The 19,654-nt window shown below is 54.5% G+C and overlaps 2 protein-coding genes across 2 annotated transcripts; both read left to right on the top strand.

Moving 5' to 3' along the window:
* The first annotated feature begins 977 nt into the window (after window positions 1–977).
* Window positions 978–7,196, top strand: LOC129197787 (EF-hand calcium-binding domain-containing protein 12-like). Its single transcript, XM_054806526.1, has 9 exons — window positions 978–1,245; window positions 1,335–1,440; window positions 2,131–2,239; window positions 2,650–2,829; window positions 3,908–4,256; window positions 4,395–4,586; window positions 5,339–5,492; window positions 5,988–6,214; window positions 7,086–7,196. The coding sequence occupies exons 4-9, from the start codon at window positions 2,729–2,731 to the stop codon at window positions 7,137–7,139; spliced, it is 1,077 nt and encodes a 358-aa protein (XP_054662501.1). The 5' UTR covers window positions 978–1,245; window positions 1,335–1,440; window positions 2,131–2,239; window positions 2,650–2,728; the 3' UTR covers window positions 7,140–7,196.
* Window positions 7,197–12,172: 4,976 nt separating this feature from the next.
* Window positions 12,173–19,347, top strand: LOC129197791 (EF-hand calcium-binding domain-containing protein 12-like). The gene is made up of 10 exons (XM_054806529.1): window positions 12,173–12,206; window positions 13,317–13,422; window positions 14,113–14,221; window positions 14,632–14,793; window positions 15,981–16,238; window positions 16,377–16,568; window positions 17,321–17,474; window positions 17,972–18,198; window positions 19,070–19,219; window positions 19,309–19,347. Exons 4-9 carry the CDS (start codon window positions 14,653–14,655, stop codon window positions 19,121–19,123), a joined length of 1,026 nt encoding a protein of 341 aa, XP_054662504.1. The 5' UTR covers window positions 12,173–12,206; window positions 13,317–13,422; window positions 14,113–14,221; window positions 14,632–14,652; the 3' UTR covers window positions 19,124–19,219; window positions 19,309–19,347.
* The last annotated feature ends 307 nt before the right edge of the window (window positions 19,348–19,654 follow it).

Genomic DNA, 19,654 nt, shown 5'->3' with positions numbered 1-19,654 from the left:
ACCCCTCCTGGTAAATCTCAAGAGGTGTGTTCTGCCCCTGCACTCCGTGCCCTGGAGTACACCTCTTCCGTTTTAGGAGTGAGTTTGTGCAGGAGGGTAGTAAATGTTTGGGGAAGTCCATTGACACAGTGAATCGGAAACTCTGCCTTGAGTTGTGGGAGACTGGAGGGTTGGCGTATCGCTTGGAATCACCGCGGCGTGATTCGATGAGAAAAAAAAAAAAAAATCACGTAGAGGACGACTGTGCAAAGGTTGCTTAGCTGTGCCGAGACCTCACTTCTCTTTTAAAACTGGGGAGTCCAGCTCCTCGACCTAAATTCCTCAGGAACATCAGAGCTGTAACGTGGTTGGGTTGAACGTGCCGTGATAGCACATCTTTGTCTACCACACACGTATGCAACACCAAGAAATTGTTCCCCCCAAAAGAGACTAAAGTGCCAAGATCTGTCTCCCCTTGAAAGCCGCTGTGCAGAGGAGGGACTAGCTGCAGCAGGAGAGAACTCACACCAAAGAGAATAAGGTGGCTTCAGAGGAGCTTATACTTTAGTAAGCGCCGTTGGGAGTTCCGATCAGCACACCACGCCAACCCCCTTTGTCTTAAGCATGGATCAGATGTTTGTTTCTGCTACGCTCTAACGTGGCTTCTACGGTCTAACATGGGCTTTTTGTTTGTCATTCGGTCGCTCCGAAAATGTTTTCTTTGGAGGGCGGTGGGGTGGATGAACTCTGGCAGAATGCAGGGCTACCTCCTCCTGCCAACGTGCTGCCCCACAGTCAGCGGCAATGGGGAGAGCCTGTGGCTCCCTGACACAAGCAGAAAGGGGACGGTAACTGCCTGCCTTTTTTCACCTGAGGCACCTGTGCGCGGTGTGCTGCTCTTCTGCTAAGGCCTCCAAGGAGTATCTGTCTGAGGGGCCAGCCCCGGATGGGAACTGAACTCCCGGAGGAGGCACTGTCCCTGTGATGCCATTGCAGGGTGCCGACTCCTGGTTGCAGACGCTTTGGAGATGAACCCTGCCTGTAGCTTCTCTGAAGGGAATGCAGCAACTCCAGGGCCCCAGCGAATGCTAATCGGGACCTGCCCTTTACTTGCAGAGCAAAGACAGCCCGATAGAATGGAAAGAAAAGATGCCGGATGGTGAGATCTGACTAATGTGGCTGTCGGGGGTTGAACAGGATCAAGGGCTGGTGCCAGGAAGGGCTTAAGGCCTCCCTCCAAGAAAACAGGTCTCAGAAGGAATCCCGGTGAGGCCTCGCGCAGCTTCTAACATTGCAGAGCAGATCTGTGCCTCCCCCTGCCTGTTGTAAGAGGTTTTCTCCCTTCACACTTGCAGCGGCTGTTCATCGCACATTACGCCTTCTGCGAAGGGGCGTTTCTCCAAATCGCTTAGCCAGAGCTCAGACGGAGGAAGCAGCGGAGAGAAGAGGGTCCCCTGGCAGGTGAGACACTGAAAGGACTCGATCAGAGCGGCCTTGTGCTCTAGTCCTTGTGCGGGATGTTTTATAGGCTCCTGCAGGAAAGGAGGCTGAAAGGGCTCTCGGGAGGTCCTAGTCCAAGCAGCTGGTCCAAGCAGAGTCAGCTATGAGCTGAGGTCAGACCAGGTTGCTCAGGCCTTTGTCCAGTCTTGTCTTCAAAGCCTTCAGGGACGGAGGCTGTCCAGGCTCTCTGAGAAACCCGTTCCCCTGTTTCCTTTGGACCCCGTGTCTGTGTTGACTCAGAAAGGCTGTTAACACACGTCACCGCGCAGTGCGTTTCCTTGCTGGATGGAAGTCCCACGGAATTGGGGGTCAGCCTTGCACTGGTCAGGGTGGTGGCCAGGAGGGGCATGCCAGTATCTCCAGGTGCCTGTGATTGCACAGGATGCAAATCCTCTCGTCGTTCCATCCAGAGGGCCGCATCGGGCTGCATGTCCCGGAGCCTGACTGACGGGAAAAGCCCGTCTCCTTCATTTCCTTGGTGGCACGTCTGAGCGTTACAGCTCAGGCTTATCCCTGTCTCTGTGGAGGGGAAGACGACAGTTGGGTGACGAGAGCTCGCTCTGCTGCCGAAGCGGGTGAGCAGCGTGAGCACAGGATGGAGAAGAAACTCTTCCTGCAGTCATACCGACTCAGCCCGCTGCGTATTTTCAGATCGTTGCCCCAGCGTGCAAGCGCAGAAGGAAGGCAGGCCAAAACCACTCCGTTCGAGAGCCCTGAATTGCCATTGCCTACTTCTGAAGAACAGCGGCAGACAGGACAGGTACGCAATATGGATTGAGGCACTTGTTGTGTCACTGGATTGCGGAAAATCAAGCGGGGATCTCGTGGGAGAAATAGGTGCATAAAAAAATACGCAGATACCGATTCTGAGTAGATCTCTTACTGTGGCTCACTTTCCCATTCAATCACCTATTTGGAGTATTGTTCATCTCGGAAGAGGAACCGCAGCCCTTTTCAAAAAGCAGCTCTTTGATGACTTCTTAGTTCATTGGTCATAACGGAAGGGCTTTCTGGTTGCATCTCTAAGAACTGCTTGTCAACAGAAACTGGGAAAAAGGGAAGATGGGAGAAAGAAGGGCATTATTTAAAACAAAAACAAACAAAAAAACCCCAGACCAAACCAAACCAGATGAGAGTGACTGTGACTATTGCATTTCTGGGTTCCTGTAGCAAAGAGAGCCTGTATTTGGGATGAACGGTAGAAGAAAACTGGAGGCATCCCTGCCCAAAAGGAAGGAGACAGAAGAGAATGGAAAATCAGGAAGTGTCAGCTTGCCAGAATTGCCACAACCGCAAGCCGGGACAGAAAGCGACAAGATGCCGAGGGCCCAGGTACAGGAGTATGCACAGAGCAGCCTTCTTCTGGTTGGGGGTGGCACCGAGTTGGGAAGGTCTCCAAGTCCCGGCAGCATCGCTCCCCGCAAGGAGCGGGGCGGGTGGCTGTGGTTTTCATTCTCGCCTGCTCACTGCTGTGAGGGAGGAGTTGCTGGTAGAGGCCAAGGGGCAAAACGAGCAGGCGGCCAGGCTGAGGGCATCAGTGGGCCTGCTCCGTCCCTGCCTGGAGAGGAGGCCACCTCTGCCCAGGCGCCGGCTCTGGACCTCGAGCAGGATCTCTCCCAGGCACGTGGCTTGAGCCAGCTCCAGCCGGCGGTGTGGAGAGGGAGAGCTGTCTCTCCAAGTAGCGTGGAGAGCTCTCCGGCCGTTCTTCATAAGCAAGATGGCCGACACGTTATTTCAGCTGCTTCCTGGTGTCAGGGAGCCAGCCTGGTGTGAAATGCTTAATGATGGTGACGATAGGGTTGAGTGCTTGTGGGTAAGAATGAGGGGGAAGGCCAAACAGGGCCGCTGTCATGGTGGGAATGTGTTACAGACCACCCCATGAGGACGAAATAGAGTTTTCGATTCTGGGGGAAGTAAGGAGGGGGGGTCAGCAGAACTGCCACCTTGGACTTCCGGAGGGCAGACTTTGGCCTGTTTAGGAGCCTGGTTGGCAGAGTCCCCTGGGAGGCAGTCCCGACGGGCAGAGGAGTCCAGGAAGGCTGGACGTTCTTCAAGAAGGAAATCTGAAAGGCGCAGGAGCGGGCCGTCCCCACGTGCCGAAAGACGGGCCGGTGGGGAAGAAGAGCGGCCTGGCTGAACAGAGAGCTTTGGCTCAGGGAAAATCTCAGGGAAGAAGAGAGAGTCCTAGCTGACCGGGGAGGTCCCAGTTGACCGGAGGTTAGCCAATGTGACGCCCATCCACAGGAAGGGCCGGAAGGAGGATCCGGGGAGCTACAGGCCTGTCAGTCTGACCTGGGTGCCGGGGAAGGTTATGGAGCAGATCACCTTGATGGCCACGGTTTAGTGGTGGACTTGGCAGCGCTAGGTTAACGGTTGGACGTGATGATCTTAAAGGTCTTTTCCAACCTAAACAAGTCAATGATTCTATGATTATTTTTGCTCCACCTGTGGCAAGACCAGCTTCTCCCTTTCTGAAACCAACTTGGGCCACAGATTTCTGTCATTTTTCTGTCTTGCAGCTGTCCCAGGAGGAGGAAGATCGCCTCAGGCCCACAGAGATCACCTCTGGTATAGAAGAGGGTCTACAAACGGCGGAGGCTTGGAATCAGGGCAGGAGGCAGTTGCGAACCGAGCTGGAAAGCTTCGGGGACATTGAAAAATGGCTGAGACAAAAACCTTCCCAAAATGATCAAGAAAAAAGATACCGGGAAAGACCAAAGGCACGCAGAGCAGACAGGAGGGCTGTTGTCCAGTCGGCCGTGACCGACAGCCTGGACGTAAGTACGGAAGGGCACAGGAAGTAGCGTCTGCGGTCAGGTCAGTAGCGACGCCGCTTTAGCCTAGCCGATGCCACATCGACAGGCATGGCGGTCGTGGACGACGGTGATCTCGGAGCATTTTCTAATCCTTTTCAGCAGTCACCGCCAAAGAGCAGCCAGCCCCAGAAGGGCAGCATTCCCCTTGTTTGTACACCATACCCCCAGGCTCTTGTCACGCCGCATAACCTCCTGCAGAAAAAGAAGCTGAGGCTGGTGGACGTATTCAAGAAGGCTGGCATGGAGAGGAGGAAGATCAAGAGAGAAGACTTCATTAAAGTCATCAAGGAGGTACGTCAGGAACAGAAAAGCAAGGAACGCCTGCAACTCTGCCCTATTTTCCTGCATGCCAACCCAGAGCAAACGGAAGAGCTTCAGCAAGGGGCGTTTTTGCTTGCCTTACTCTCAGAGAATGGCTCCCACGAGCTGTGAAAAGCTGAAGGGCAAAGGGAGGGGCAAGCTGCAGAGATGCACCTAGAGCAAGTCTCAGGCGGGAGTGAACAAAGCCATTGCCTCACACACTTGGGAGGCAGTCGGTGCTCAGTACTGTTGCTGTCAGGATCCTGCTGTAGACCCTGAACTAGCATCGAGCTTCCCAGTGTTGACACTTGGTCTTTCCCCCACCAAGCTCCTACGTCTCCCCGCTGCACCGCCTTTCCGTACATGTCTGCGCTGCACGGCTCACGCTGGGCCTCTCTTTCCACAGGCCGCAGCGTGACAGACCTGTGAAGAGCACGGTCCAGTTTCTTTAGGGTTTAGCCATTGCGATATTAACGGATATTCTAGTTGGAGCCACAGTATCTTCCTGAAACCCAGAGGGCTGGGAAGTTTGGCACAGTAAAAGCCGAGGGCTCTGCAGGGGGCAGCAGATGACCGGTCGAGTTGTGAATGCTTGATAAACCTGAGGAAACCTCAGCAGGTTGCTTTTGCGCCGTGCTTCCCTGCAAAAGCACCTGGAACAAGAGCAAAGCTCGCTCCTCCCACGCTGGGGCACGCCTTGATCTTTTGGTGATCCCACCGTCCTTTTCTGGTTTGGTTGCCAGACCAAAGTTCCCATCAGCGACAAGGATCTGGAGGACGCGGTCATCTTCTTGACTTCCTCAAAACTGGGGAATCTTACAAGTCCCGAAGACCTGACTGAGTGTCAAAAGCAGTGGCTGGAAATGAGGAAAGGACAATCCCAAGAGAGCAGAACAGGTGAGAGGAGAGCACTGGGTTGGGAAAGCATCTCTGTACACAGGAAATGCCAAAGTGGGTCGAGCACCCGGCTCCTTGAGGCCATTGTCCTAGAGCAGAGTGGCCAGAAGGGGACTTGTAGGGAAAGGCTGAAGGATTCGGGGGCTGTGCAATACCGTAGTTAGCCCAATGGCAGGAGGCAGGTGATCCCGCCTTTCAGGTCGGGATCAAAGTCTGAACGCTGGGGTTTAACATCCAGTACTGGATTTTGTTTGTTAGCATTCATCATCCAGCTCATCCAAAGCAGACCCTTTCTCCGGCTGTTGGTGGCAGCTGGAAAGCAGCGCTTCAGAAGAGCTTATACTTTAGTAAGCGCCGTTGGGAGTTCTGATCAGCACACCATGCCAACCCCCTTTGTCTTAAGCATGGATCAGATGTTTGTTTCTGCTACGCTCTAACGTGGCTTCTACGTTCTAACGTGGGCTTTTTGTTTGTTTGTTTCTTCATCTGTCCTAGGGGTAGAAGCTCAGTTCCAGAAAGCCACCTGCAAAACTGCCACTTGTCCACCACCTGCTGGGGGCACAGCCAAAGGGATGAAGCCTCGTGCTCCTACCAAGCCCGAAAGACAGTTAATACGCTTGGAGGTTCCACCAGTCAACACCAAGCCAGAACGACAAAACCTGAGCTGTGATGAAATGGAAGAGACTGGAAAGCTCTCTCTTTCTCGGAGACGGTGGGAGAAGGTACCGTGTCTGTGGGAGGAGAACAAGCGCACCCGTACGCCTTGGCGAATGCGGGCGCTTTAGAGGACAGCGCAGCGGGAAAGGAAGGGGCAAGGGGTCGTTGTGACTATTAGCCTATTGGCTTCTCGGTACTCCCTTGTCCACGTGGTGCCTTGCAGCTGAGGTGCTACAAGCCGTCTCAAAGAATTTGTTTGGCTTCTGAACAGTTGGTGAGAGAAACACTTTTTCTGGGTAACTGGCTAGAAGAAGGAGGAGGTGGCTTAGGAGGAGGAGGAGGAGGAGAAGTTGAAGCAGTTTCTACGTGTGGGGACGGCGTCCTCTTCTGATCTTCTGGTCGACCTGTCCACCAGACTCTGATTTGTCCCTTGAGGTGCCGATAAGCACTTTGTCCTGTTCAGTTGTGAGGCTCAGCGCAGGACGGTCCAACAGAAATGGAACAGTGACCGAGTCATTCGCTCGCTCCGAAAATGTTTTCTTTGGAGGGCGGTGGGGTGGATGAACTCTGGCAGAATGCAGGGCTACCTCCTCTTGCCAACGTGCTGCCCCACAGTCAGCGGCAATGGGGAGAGCCTGTGGCTCCCTGACACAAGCAGAAAGGGGACGGTAACTGCCTGCCTTTTTTCACCTGAGGCACCTGTGCGCGGTGTGCTGCTCTTCTGCTAAGGCCTCCAAGGAGTATCTGTCTGAGGGGCCAGCCCCGGATGGGAACTGAACTCCCGGAGGAGTGCCTGTCCCTGTGATGCCATTGCAGGGTGCCGACTCCTGGTTGCAGACGCTTTGGAGATGAACCCTGCCTGTAGCTTCTCTGAAGGGAATGCAGCAACTCCAGGGCCCCAGCGAATGCTAATCGGGACCTGCCCTTTACTTGCAGAGCAAAGACAGCCCGATAGAATGGAAAGAAAAGATGCCGGATGGTGAGATCTGACTAATGTGGCTGTCGGGGGTTGAACAGGATCAAGGGCTGGTGCCAGGAAGGGCTTAAGGCCTCCCTCCAAGAAAACAGGTCTCAGAAGGAATCCCGGTGAGGCCTCGCGCAGCTTCTAACATTGCAGAGCAGATCTGTGCCTCCCCCTGCCTGTTGTAAGAGGTTTTCTCCCTTCACACTTGCAGCGGCTGTTCATCGCACATTACGCCTTCTGCGAAGGGGCGTTTCTCCAAATCGCTTAGCCAGAGCTCAGACGGAGGAAGCAGCGGAGAGAAGAGGGTCCCCTGGCAGGTGAGACACTGAAAGGACTCGATCAGAGCGGCCTTGTGCTCTAGTCCTTGCGCGGGATGTTTTATAGGCTCCTGCAGGAAAGGAGGCTGGAAGGGCTCTCGGGAGGTCCTAGTCCAAGCAGCTGGTCCAAGCAGAGTCAGCTATGAGCTGAGGTCAGACCAGGTTGCTCAGGCCTTTGTCCAGTCTTGTCTTCAAAGCCTTCAGGGACGGAGGCTGTCCAGGCTCTCTGAGAAACCCGTTCCCCTGTTTCCTTTGGACCCCGTGTCTGTGTTGACTCAGAAAGGCTGTTAACACACGTCACCGCGCAGTGCGTTTCCTTGCTGGATGGAAGTCCCACGGAATTGGGGGTCAGCCTTGCACTGGTCAGGGTGGTGGCCAGGAGGGGCATGCCAGTATCTCCAGGTGCCTGTGATTGCACAGGATGCAAATCCTCTCGTCGTTCCATCCAGAGGGCCGCATCGGGCTGCATGTCCCGGAGCCTGACTGACGGGAAAAGCCCGTCTCCTTCATTTCCTTGGTGGCACGTCTGAGCGTTACAGCTCAGGCTTATCCCTGTCTCTGTGGAGGGGAAGACGACAGTTGGGTGACGAGAGCTCGCTCTGCTGCCGAAGCGGGTGAGCAGCGTGAGCACAGGATGGAGAAGAAACTCTTCCTGCAGTCATACCGACTCAGCCCGCTGCGTATTTTCAGATCGTTGCCCCAGCGTGCAAGCGCAGAAGGAAGGCAGGCCAAAACCACTCCGTTCGAGAGCCCTGAATTGCCATTGCCTACTTCTGAAGAACAGCGGCAGACAGGACAGGTACGCAATATGGATTGAGGCACTTGTTGTGTCACTGGATTGCGGAAAATCAAGCGGGGATCTCGTGGGAGAAATAGGTGCATAAAAAAATACGCAGATACCGATTCTGAGTAGATCTCTTACTGTGGCTCACTTTCCCATTCAATCACCTATTTGGAGTATTGTTCATCTCGGAAGAGGAACCGCAGCCCTTTTCAAAAAGCAGCTCTTTGATGACTTCTTAGTTCATTGGTCATAACGGAAGGGCTTTCTGGTTGCATCTCTAAGAACTGCTTGTCAACAGAAACTGGGAAAAAGGGAAGATGGGAGAAAGAAGGGCATTATTTAAAACAAAAACAAACAAAAAAACCCCAGACCAAACCAAACCAGATGAGAGTGACTGTGACTATTGCATTTCTGGGTTCCTGTAGCAAAGAGAGCCTGTATTTGGGATGAACGGTAGAAGAAAACTGGAGGCATCCCTGCCCAAAAGGAAGGAGACAGAAGAGAATGGAAAATCAGGAAGTGTCAGCTTGCCAGAATTGCCACAACCGCAAGCCGGGACAGAAAGCGACAAGATGCCGAGGGCCCAGGTACAGGAGTATCCACAGAGCAGCCTTCTTCTGGTTGGGGGTGGCACCGAGTTGGGAAGGTCTCCAAGTCCCGGCAGCATCGCTCCCCGCAAGGAGCGGGGCGGGTGGCTGTGGTTTTCATTCTCGCCTGCTCACTGCTGTGAGGGAGGAGTTGCTGGTAGAGGCCAAGGGGCAAAACGAGCAGGCGGCCAGGCTGAGGGCATCAGTGGGCCTGCTCCGTCCCTGCCTGGAGAGGAGGCCACCTCTGCCCAGGCGCCGGCTCTGGACCTCGAGCAGGATCTCTCCCAGGCACGTGGCTTGAGCCAGCTCCAGCCGGCGGTGTGGAGAGGGAGAGCTGTCTCTCCAAGTAGCGTGGAGAGCTCTCCGGCCGTTCTTCATAAGCAAGATGGCCGACACGTTATTTCAGCTGCTTCCTGGTGTCAGGGAGCCAGCCTGGTGTGAAATGCTTAATGATGGTGACGATAGGGTTGAGTGCTTGTGGGTAAGAATGAGGGGGAAGGCCAAACAGGGCCGCTGTCATGGTGGGAATGTGTTACAGACCACCCCATGAGGACGAAATAGAGTTTTCGATTCTGGGGGAAGTAAGGAGGGGGGGTCAGCAGAACTGCCACCTTGGACTTCCGGAGGGCAGACTTTGGCCTGTTTAGGAGCCTGGTTGGCAGAGTCCCCTGGGAGGCAGTCCCGACGGGCAGAGGAGTCCAGGAAGGCTGGACGTTCTTCAAGAAGGAAATCTGAAAGGCGCAGGAGCGGGCCGTCCCCACGTGCCGAAAGACGGGCCGGTGGGGAAGAAGAGCGGCCTGGCTGAACAGAGAGCTTTGGCTCAGGGAAAATCTCAGGGAAGAAGAGAGAGTCCTAGCTGACCGGGGAGGTCCCAGTTGACCGGAGGTTAGCCAATGTGACGCCCATCCACAGGAAGGGCCGGAAGGAGGATCCGGGGAGCTACAGGCCTGTCAGTCTGACCTGGGTGCCGGGGAAGGTTATGGAGCAGATCACCTTGATGGCCACGGTTTAGTGGTGGACTTGGCAGCGCTAGGTTAACGGTTGGACGTGATGATCTTAAAGGTCTTTTCCAACCTAAACAAGTCAATGATTCTATGATTATTTTTGCTCCACCTGTGGCAAGACCAGCTTCTCCCTTTCTGAAACCAACTTGGGCCACAGATTTCTGTCATTTTTCTGTCTTGCAGCTGTCCCAGGAGGAGGAAGATAGCCTCAGGCCCACAGAGATCACCTCTGGTATAGAAGAGGGTCTACAAACGGCGGAGGCTTGGAATCAGGGCAGGAGGCAGTTGCGAACCGAGCTGGAAAGCTTCGGGGACATTGAAAAATGGCTGAGACAAAAACCTTCCCCAAATGATCAAGAAAAAAGATACCGGGAAAGACCAAAGGCACGCAGAGCAGACAGGAGGGCTGTTGTCCAGTCGGCCGTGACCGACAGCCTGGACGTAAGTACGGAAGGGCACAGGAAGTAGCGTCTGCGGTCAGGTCAGTAGCGACGCCGCTTTAGCCTAGCCGATGCCACATCGACAGGCATGGCGGTCGTGGACGACGGTGATCTCGGAGCATTTTCTAATCCTTTTCAGCAGTCACCGCCAAAGAGCAGCCAGCCCCAGAAGGGCAGCATTCCCCTTGTTTGTACACCATACCCCCAGGCTCTTGTCACGCCGCATAACCTCCTGCAGAAAAAGAAGCTGAGGCTGGTGGACGTATTCAAGAAGGCTGGCATGGAGAGGAGGAAGATCAAGAGAGAAGACTTCATTAAAGTCATCAAGGAGGTACGTCAGGAACAGAAAAGCAAGGAACGCCTGCAACTCTGCCCTATTTTCCTGCATGCCAACCCAGAGCAAACGGAAGAGCTTCAGCAAGGGGCGTTTTTGCTTGCCTTACTCTCAGAGAATGGCTCCCACGAGCTGTGAAAAGCTGAAGGGCAAAGGGAGGGGCAAGCTGCAGAGATGCACCTAGAGCAAGTCTCAGGCGGGAGTGAACAAAGCCATTGCCTCACACACTTGGGAGGCAGTCGGTGCTCAGTACTGTTGCTGTCAGGATCCTGCTGTAGACCCTGAACTAGCATCGAGCTTCCCAGTGTTGACACTTGGTCTTTCCCCCACCAAGCTCCTACGTCTCCCCGCTGCACCGCCTTTCCGTACATGTCTGCGCTGCACGGCTCACGCTGGGCCTCTCTTTCCACAGGCCGCAGCGTGACAGACCTGTGAAGAGCACGGTCCAGTTTCTTTAGGGTTTAGCCATTGCGATATTAACGGATATTCTAGTTGGAGCCACAGTATCTTCCTGAAACCCAGAGGGCTGGGAAGTTTGGCACAGTAAAAGCCGAGGGCTCTGCAGGGGGCAGCAGATGACCGGTCGAGTTGTGAATGCTTGATAAACCTGAGGAAACCTCAGCAGGTTGCTTTTGCGCCGTGCTTCCCTGCAAAAGCACCTGGAACAAGAGCAAAGCTCGCTCCTCCCACGCTGGGGCACGCCTTGATCTTTTGGTGATCCCACCGTCCTTTTCTGTTTTGGTTGCCAGACCAAAGTTCCCATCAGCGACAAGGATCTGGAGGACGCGGTCATCTTCTTGACTTCCTCAAAACCGGGGAATCTTACAAGTCCCGAAGACCTGACTGAGTGTCAAAAGCAGTGGCTGGAAATGAGGAAAGGACAATCCCAAGAGAGCAGAACAGGTGAGAGGAGAGCACTGGGTTGGGAAAGCATCTCTGTACAGACAGGAAATGCCAAAGTGGGTCGAGCACCCGGCTCCTTGAGGCCATTGTCCTAGAGCAGAGTGGCCAGAAGGGGACTTGTAGGGAAAGGCTGAAGGATTCGGGGGCTGTGCAATACCGTAGTTAGCCCAATGGCAGGAGGCAGGTGATCCCGCCTTTCAGGTCGGGATCAAAGTCTGAACGCTGGGGTTTAACATCCAGTACTGGATTTTGTTTGTTAGCATTCATCATCCAGCTCATCCAAAGCAGACCCTTTCTCCGGCTGTTGGTGGCAGCTGGAAAGCAGCGCTTCAGAAGAGCTTATACTTTAGTAAGCGCCGTTGGGAGTTCTGATCAGCACACCATGCCAACCCCCTTTGTCTTAAGCATGGATCAGATGTTTGTTTCTGCTACGCTCTAACGTGGCTTCTACGTTCTAACGTGGGCTTTTTGTTTGTTTGTTTCTTCATCTGTCCTAGGGGTAGAAGCTCAGTTCCAGAAAGCCACCTGCAAAACTGCCACTTGTCCACCACCTGCTGGGGGCACAGCCAAAGGGATGAAGCCTCGTGCTCCTACCAAGCCCGAAAGACAGTTAATACGCTTGGAGGTTCCACCAGTCAACACCAAGCCAGAACGACAAAACCTGAGCTGTGATGAAATGGAAGAGACTGGAAAGCTCTCTCTTTCTCGGAGACGGTGGGAGAAGGTACCGTGTCTGTGGGAGGAGAACAAGCGCACCCGTACGCCTTGGCGAATGCGGGCGCTTTAGAGGACAGCGCAGCGGGAAAGGAAGGGGCAAGGGGTCGTTGTGACTATTAGCCTATTGGCTTCTCAGTACTCCCTTGTCCACGTGGTGCCTTGCAGCTGAGGTGCTACAAGCCGTCTCAAAGAATTTGTTTGGCTTCTGAACAGTTGGTGAGAGAAACACTTTTTCTGGGTAACTGGCTAGAAGAAGGAGGAGGTGGCTTAGGAGGAGGAGGAGGAGGAGAAGTTGAAGCAGTTTCTACGTGTGGGGACGGCGTCCTCTTCTGATCTTCTGGTCGACCTGTCCACCAGACTCTGATTTGTCCCTTGAGGTGCCGATAAGCACTTTGTCCTGTTCAGTTGTGAGGCTCAGCGCAGGACGGTCCAACAGAAATGGAACAGTGACCGAGTCATTCGCTCGCTCCGAAAATGTTTTCTTTGGAGGGCGGTGGGGTGGATGAACTCTGGCAGAATGCAGGGCTACCTCCTCTTGCCAACGTGCTGCCCCACAGTCAGCGGCAATGGGGAGAGCCTGTGGCTCCCTGACACAAGCAGAAAGGGGACGGTAACTGCCTGCCTTTTTTCACCTGAGGCACCTGTGCGCGGTGTGCTGCTCTTCTGCTAAGGCCTCCAAGGAGTATCTGTCTGAGGGGCCAGCCCCGGATGGGAACTGAACTCCCGGAGGAGGCACTGTCCCTGTGATGCCATTGCAGGGTGCCGACTCCTGGTTGCAGACGCTTTGGAGATGAACCCTGCCTGTAGCTTCTCTGAAGGGAATGCAGCAACTCCAGGGCCCCAGCGAATGCTAATCGGGACCTGCCCTTTACTTGCAGAGCAAAGACAGCCCGATAGAATGGAAAGAAAAGATGCCGGATGGTGAGATCTGACTAATGTGGCTGTCGGGGGTTGAACAGGATCAAGGGCTGGTGCCAGGAAGGGCTTAAGGCCTCCCTCCAAGAAAACAGGTCTCAGAAGGAATCCCGGTGAGGCCTCGCGCAGCTTCTAACATTGCAGAGCAGATCTGTGCCTCCCCCTGCCTGTTGTAAGAGGTTTTCTCCCTTCACACTTGCAGCGGCTGTTCATCGCACATTACGCCTTCTGCGAAGGGGCGTTTCTCCAAATCGCTTAGCCAGAGCTCAGACGGAGGAAGCAGCGGAGAGAAGAGGGTCCCCTGGCAGGTGAGACACTGAAAGGACTCGATCAGAGCGGCCTTGTGCTCTAGTCCTTGTGCGGGATGTTTTATAGGCTCCTGCAGGAAAGGAGGCTGGAAGGGCTCTCGGGAGGTCCTAGTCCAAGCAGCTGGTCCAAGCAGAGTCAGCTATGAGCTGAGGTCAGACCAGGTTGCTCAGGCCTTTGTCCAGTCTTGTCTTCAAAGCCTTCAGGGACGGAGGCTGTCCAGGCTCTCTGAGAAACCCGTTCCCCTGTTTCCTTTGGACCCCGTGTCTGTGTTGACTCAGAAAGGCTGTTAACACACGTCACCGCGCAGTGCGTTTCCTTGCTGGATGGAAGTCCCACGGAATTGGGGGTCAGCCTTGCACTGGTCAGGGTGGTGGCCAGGAGGGGCATGCCAGTATCTCCAGGTGCCTGTGATTGCACAGGATGCAAATCCTCTCGTCGTTCCATCCAGAGGGCCGCATCGGGCTGCATGTCCCGGAGCCTGACTGACGGGAAAAGCCCGTCTCCTTCATTTCCTTGGTGGCACGTCTGAGCGTTACAGCTCAGGCTTATCCCTGTCTCTGTGGAGGGGAAGACGACAGTTGGGTGACGAGAGCTCGCTCTGCTGCCGAAGCGGGTGAGCAGCGTGAGCACAGGATGGAGAAGAAACTCTTCCTGCAGTCATACCGACTCAGCCCGCTGCGTATTTTCAGATCGTTGCCCCAGCGTGCAAGCGCAGAAGGAAGGCAGGCCAAAACCACTCCGTTCGAGAGCCCTGAATTGCCATTGCCTACTTCTGAAGAACAGCGGCAGACAGGACAGGTACGCAATATGGATTGAGGCACTTGTTGTGTCACTGGATTGCGGAAAATCAAGCGGGGATCTCGTGGGAGAAATAGGTGCATAAAAAAATACGCAGATACCGATTCTGAGTAGATCTCTTACTGTGGCTCACTTTCCCATTCAATCACCTATTTGGAGTATTGTTCATCTCGGAAGAGGAACCGCAGCCCTTTTCAAAAAGCAGCTCTTTGATGACTTCTTAGTTCATTGGTCATAACGGAAGGGCTTTCTGGTTGCATCTCTAAGAACTGCTTGTCAACAGAAACTGGGAAAAAGGGAAGATGGGAGAAAGAAGGGCATTATTTAAAACAAAAACAAACAAAAAAACCCCAGACCAAACCAAACCAGATGAGAGTGACTGTGACTATTGCATTTCTGGGTTCCTGTAGCAAAGAGAGCCTGTATTTGGGATGAACGGTAGAAGAAAACTGGAGGCATCCCTGCCCAAAAGGAAGGAGACAGAAGAGAATGGAAAATCAGGAAGTGTCAGCTTGCCAGAATTGCCACAACCGCAAGCCGGGACAGAAAGCGACAAGATGCCGAGGGCCCAGGTACAGGAGTATCCACAGAGCAGCCTTCTTCTGGTTGGGGGTGGCACCGAGTTGGGAAGGTCTCCAAGTCCCGGCAGCATCGCTCCCCGCAAGGAGCGGGGCGGGTGGCTGTGGTTTTCATTCTCGCCTGCTCACTGCTGTGAGGGAGGAGTTGCTGGTAGAGGCCAAGGGGCAAAACGAGCAGGCGGCCAGGCTGAGGGCATCAGTGGGCCTGCTCCGTCCCTGCCTGGAGAGGAGGCCACCTCTGCCCAGGCGCCGGCTCTGGACCTCGAGCAGGATCTCTCCCAGGCACGTGGCTTGAGCCAGCTCCAGCCGGCGGTGTGGAGAGGGAGAGCTGTCTCTCCAAGTAGCGTGGAGAGCTCTCCGGCCGTTCTTCATAAGCAAGATGGCCGACACGTTATTTCAGCTGCTTCCTGGTGTCAGGGAGCCAGCCTGGTGTGAAATGCTTAATGATGGTGACGATAGGGTTGAGTGCTTGTGGGTAAGAATGAGGGGGAAGGCCAAACAGGGCCGCTGTCATGGTGGGAATGTGTTACAGACCACCCCATGAGGACGAAATAGAGTTTTCGATTCTGGGGGAAGTAAGGAGGGGGGGTCAGCAGAACTGCCACCTTGGACTTCCGGAGGGCAGACTTTGGCCTGTTTAGGAGCCTGGTTGGCAGAGTCCCCTGGGAGGCAGTCCCGACGGGCAGAGGAGTCCAGGAAGGCTGGACGTTCTTCAAGAAGGAAATCTGAAAGGCGCAGGAGCGGGCCGTCCCCACGTGCCGAAAGACGGGCCGGTGGGGAAGAAGAGCGGCCTGGCTGAACAGAGAGCTTTGGCTCAGGGAAAATCTCAGGGAAGAAGAGAGAGTCCTAGCTGACCGGGGAGGTCCCAGTTGACCGGAGGTTAGCCAATGTGACGCCCATCCACAGGAAGGGCCGGAAGGAGGATCCGGGGAGCTACAGGCCTGTCAGTCTGACCTGGGTGCCGGGGAAGGTTATGGAGCAGATCACCTTGATGGCCACGGTTTAGTGGTGGACTTGGCAGCGCTAGGTTAACGGTTGGACGTGATGATCTTAAAGGTCTTTTCCAACCTAAACAAGTCAATGATTCTATGATTATTTTTGCTCCACCTGTGGCAAGACCAGCTTCTCCCTTTCTGAAACCAACTTGGGCCACAGATTTCTGTCATTTTTCTGTCTTGCAGCTGTCCCAGGAGGAGGAAGATCGCCTCAGGCCCACAGAGATCACCTCTGGTATAGAAGAGGGTCTACAAACGGCGGAGGCTTGGAATCAGGGCAGGAGGCAGTTGCGAACCGAGCTGGAAAGCTTTGGGGACATTGAAAAATGGCTGAGACAAAAACCTTCCCCAAATGATCAAGAAAAAAGATACCGGGAAAGACCAAAGGCACGCAGAGCAGACAGGAGGGCTGTTGTCCAGTCGGCCGTGACCGACAGCCTGGACGTAAGTACGGAAGGGCACAGGAAGTAGCGTCTGCGGTCAGGTCAGTAGCGACGCCGCTTTAGCCTAGCCGATGCCACATCGACAGGCATGGCGGTCGTGGACGACGGTGATCTCGGAGCATTTTCTAATCCTTTTCAGCAGTCACCGCCAAAGAGCAGCCAGCCCCAGAAGGGCAGCATTCCCCTTGTTTGTACACCATACCCCCAGGCTCTTGTCACGCCGCATAACCTCCTGCAGAAAAAGAAGCTGAGGCTGGTGGACGTATTCAAGAAGGCTGGCATGGAGAGGAGGAAGATCAAGAGAGAAGACTTCATTAAAGTCATCAAGGAGGTACGTCAGGAACAGAAAAGCAAGGAACGCCTGCAACTCTGCCCTATTTTCCTGCATGCCAACCCAGAGCAAACGGAAGAGCTTCAGCAAGGGGCGTTTTTGCTTGCCTTACTCTCAGAGAATGGCTCCCACGAGCTGTGAAAAGCTGAAGGGCAAAGGGAGGGGCAAGCTGCAGAGATGCACCTAGAGCAAGTCTCAGGCGGGAGTGAACAAAGCCATTGCCTCACACACTTGGGAGGCAGTCGGTGCTCAGTACTGTTGCTGTCAGGATCCTGCTGTAGACCCTGAACTAGCATCGAGCTTCCCAGTGTTGACACTTGGTCTTTCCCCCACCAAGCTCCTACGTCTCCCCGCTGCACCGCCTTTCCGTACATGTCTGTGCTGCACGGCTCACGCTGGGCCTCTCTTTCCACAGGCCGCAGCGTGACAGACCTGTGAAGAGCACGGTCCAGTTTCTTTAGGGTTTAGCCATTGCAATATTAACGGATATTCTAGTTGGAGCCACAGTATCTTCCTGAAACCCAGAGGGCTGGGAAGTTTGGCACAGTAAAAACCGAGGGCTCTGCAGGGGGCAGCAGATGACCGGTCGAGTTGTGAATGCTTGATAAACCTGAGGAAACCTCAGCAGGTTGCTTTTGCGCCGTGCTTCCCTGCAAAAGCACCTGGAACAAGAGCAAAGCTCGCTCCTCCCACGCTGGGGCACGCCTTGATCTTTTGGTGATCCCACCGTCCTTTTCTGGTTTGGTTGCCAGACCAAAGTTCCCATCAGCGACAAGGATCTGGAGGACGCGGTCATCTTCTTGACTTCCTCAAAACTGGGGAATCTTACAAGTCCCGAAGACCTGACTGAGTGTCAAAAGCAGTGGCTGGAAATGAGGAAAGGACAATCCCAAGAGAGCAGAACAGGTGAGAGGAGAGCACTGGGTTGGGAAAGCATCTCTGTACAGACAGGAAATGCCAAAGTGGGTCGAGCACCCGGCTCCTTGAGGCCATTGTCCTAGAGCAGAGTGGCCAGAAGGGGACTTGTAGGGAAAGGCTGAAGGATTCGGGGGCTGTGCAATACCGTAGTTAGCCCAATGGCAGGAGGCAGGTGATCCCGCCTTTCAGGTCGGGATCAAAGTCTGAACGCTGGGGTTTAACATCCAGTACTGGATTTTGTTTGTTAGCATTCATCATCCAGCTCATCCAAAGCAGACCCTTTCTCCGGCTGTTGGTGGCAGCTGGAAAGCAGCGCTTCAGAAGAGCTTATACTTTAGTAAGCGCCGTTGGGAGTTCTGATCAGCACACCATGCCAACCCCCTTTGTCTTAAGCATGGATCAGATGTTTGTTTCTGCTACGCTCTAACGTGGCTTCTACGTTCTAACGTGGGCTTTTTGTTTGTTTGTTTCTTCATCTGTCCTAGGGGTAGAAGCTCAGTTCCAGAAAGCCACCTGCAAAACTGCCACTTGTCCACCACCTGCTGGGGGCACAGCCAAAGGGATGAAGCCTCGTGCTCCTACCAAGCCCGAAAGACAGTTAATACGCTTGGAGGTTCCACCAGTCAACACCAAGCCAGAACGACAAAACCTGAGCTGTGATGAAATGGAAGAGACTGGAAAGCTCTCTCTTTCTCGGAGACGGTGGGAGAAGGTACCGTGTCTGTGGGAGGAGAACAAGCGCACCCGTACGCCTTGGCGAATGCGGGCGCTTTAGAGGACAGCGCAGCGGGAAAGGAAGGGGCAAGGGGTCGTTGTGACTATTAGCCTATTGGCTTCTCAGTACTCCCTTGTCCACGTGGTGCCTTGCAGCTGAGGTGCTACAAGCCGTCTCAAAGAATTTGTTTGGCTTCTGAACAGTTGGTGAGAGAAACACTTTTTCTGGGTAACTGGCTAGAAGAAGGAGGAGGTGGCTTAGGAGGAGGAGGAGGAGGAGAAGTTGAAGCAGTTTCTACGTGTGGGGACGGCGTCCTCTTCTGATCTTCTGGTCGACCTGTCCACCAGACTCTGATTTGTCCCTTGAGGTGCCGATAAGCACTTTGTCCTGTTCAGTTGTGAGGCTCAGCGCAGGACGGTCCAACAGAAATGGAACAGTGACCGAGTCATTCGCTCGCTCCGAAAATGTTTTCTTTGGAGGGCGGTGGGGTGGATGAACTCTGGCAGAATGCAGGGCTACCTCCTCTTGCCAACGTGCTGCCCCACAGTCAGCGGCAATGGGGAGAGCCTGTGGCTCCCTGACACAAGCAGAAAGGGGACGGTAACTGCCTGCCTTTTTTCACCTGAGGCACCTGTGCGCGGTGTGCTGCTCTTCTGCTAAGGCCTCCAAGGAGTATCTGTCTGAGGGGCCAGCCCCGGATGGGAACTGAACTCCCGGAGGAGGCACTGTCCCTGTGATGCCATTGCAGGGTGCCGACTCCTGGTTGCAGACGCTTTGGAGATGAACCCTGCCTGTAGCTTCTCTGAAGGGAATGCAGCAACTCCAGGGCCCCAGCGAATGCTAATCGGGACCTGCCCTTTACTTGCAGAGCAAAGACAGCCCGATAGAATGGAAAGAAAAGATGCCGGATGGTGAGATCTGACTAATGTGGCTGTCGGGGGTTGAACAGGATCAAGGGCTGGTGCCAGGAAGGGCTTAAGGCCTCCCTCCAAGAAAACAGGTCTCAGAAGGAATCCCGGTGAGGCCTCGCGCAGCTTCTAACATTGCAGAGCAGATCTGTGCCTCCCCCTGCCTGTTGTAAGAGGTTTTCTCCCTTCACACTTGCAGCGGCTGTTCATCGCACATTACGCCTTCTGCGAAGGGGCGTTTCTCCAAATCGCTTAGCCAGAGCTCAGACGGAGGAAGCAGCGGAGAGAAGAGGGTCCCCTGGCAGGTGAGACACTGAAAGGACTCGATCAGAGCGGCCTTGTGCTCTAGTCCTTGCGCGGGATGTTTTATAGGCTCCTGCAGGAAAGGAGGCTGGAAGGGCTCTCGGGAGGTCCTAGTCCAAGCAGCTGGTCCAAGCAGAGTCAGCTATGAGCTGAGGTCAGACCAGGTTGCTCAGGCCTTTGTCCAGTCTTGTCTTCAAAGCCTTCAGGGACGGAGGCTGTCCAGGCTCTCTGAGAAACCCGTT

Source organism: Grus americana, chromosome 29 (assembly GCF_028858705.1).
Source record: "Grus americana isolate bGruAme1 chromosome 29, bGruAme1.mat, whole genome shotgun sequence".
Lineage (NCBI taxonomy): Eukaryota > Metazoa > Chordata > Aves > Gruiformes > Gruidae > Grus > Grus americana.
This window is presented reverse-complemented; position numbering and strand designations above follow the sequence as displayed.

Excerpts from the sequence above, each read along its gene's own strand:
- LOC129197787 (XM_054806526.1), top strand. The coding sequence starts at position 2,729 with ATGGAAAATCAGGAAGTGTCAGCTTGCCAGAATTGCCACAACCGCAAG. Across the intron at positions 4,257-4,394 it reads CCGTGACCGACAGCCTGGAC|CAGTCACCGCCAAAGAGCAG; the intron begins GTAAGTACGGAA and ends AATCCTTTTCAG. Across the intron at positions 6,215-7,085 it reads CTCGGAGACGGTGGGAGAAG|AGCAAAGACAGCCCGATAGA; the intron begins GTACCGTGTCTG and ends CTTTACTTGCAG.
- LOC129197791 (XM_054806529.1), top strand. The coding sequence starts at position 14,653 with ATGAACGGTAGAAGAAAACTGGAGGCATCCCTGCCCAAAAGGAAGGAG. Across the intron at positions 16,239-16,376 it reads CCGTGACCGACAGCCTGGAC|CAGTCACCGCCAAAGAGCAG; the intron begins GTAAGTACGGAA and ends AATCCTTTTCAG. Across the intron at positions 16,569-17,320 it reads TCATTAAAGTCATCAAGGAG|ACCAAAGTTCCCATCAGCGA; the intron begins GTACGTCAGGAA and ends TTTGGTTGCCAG.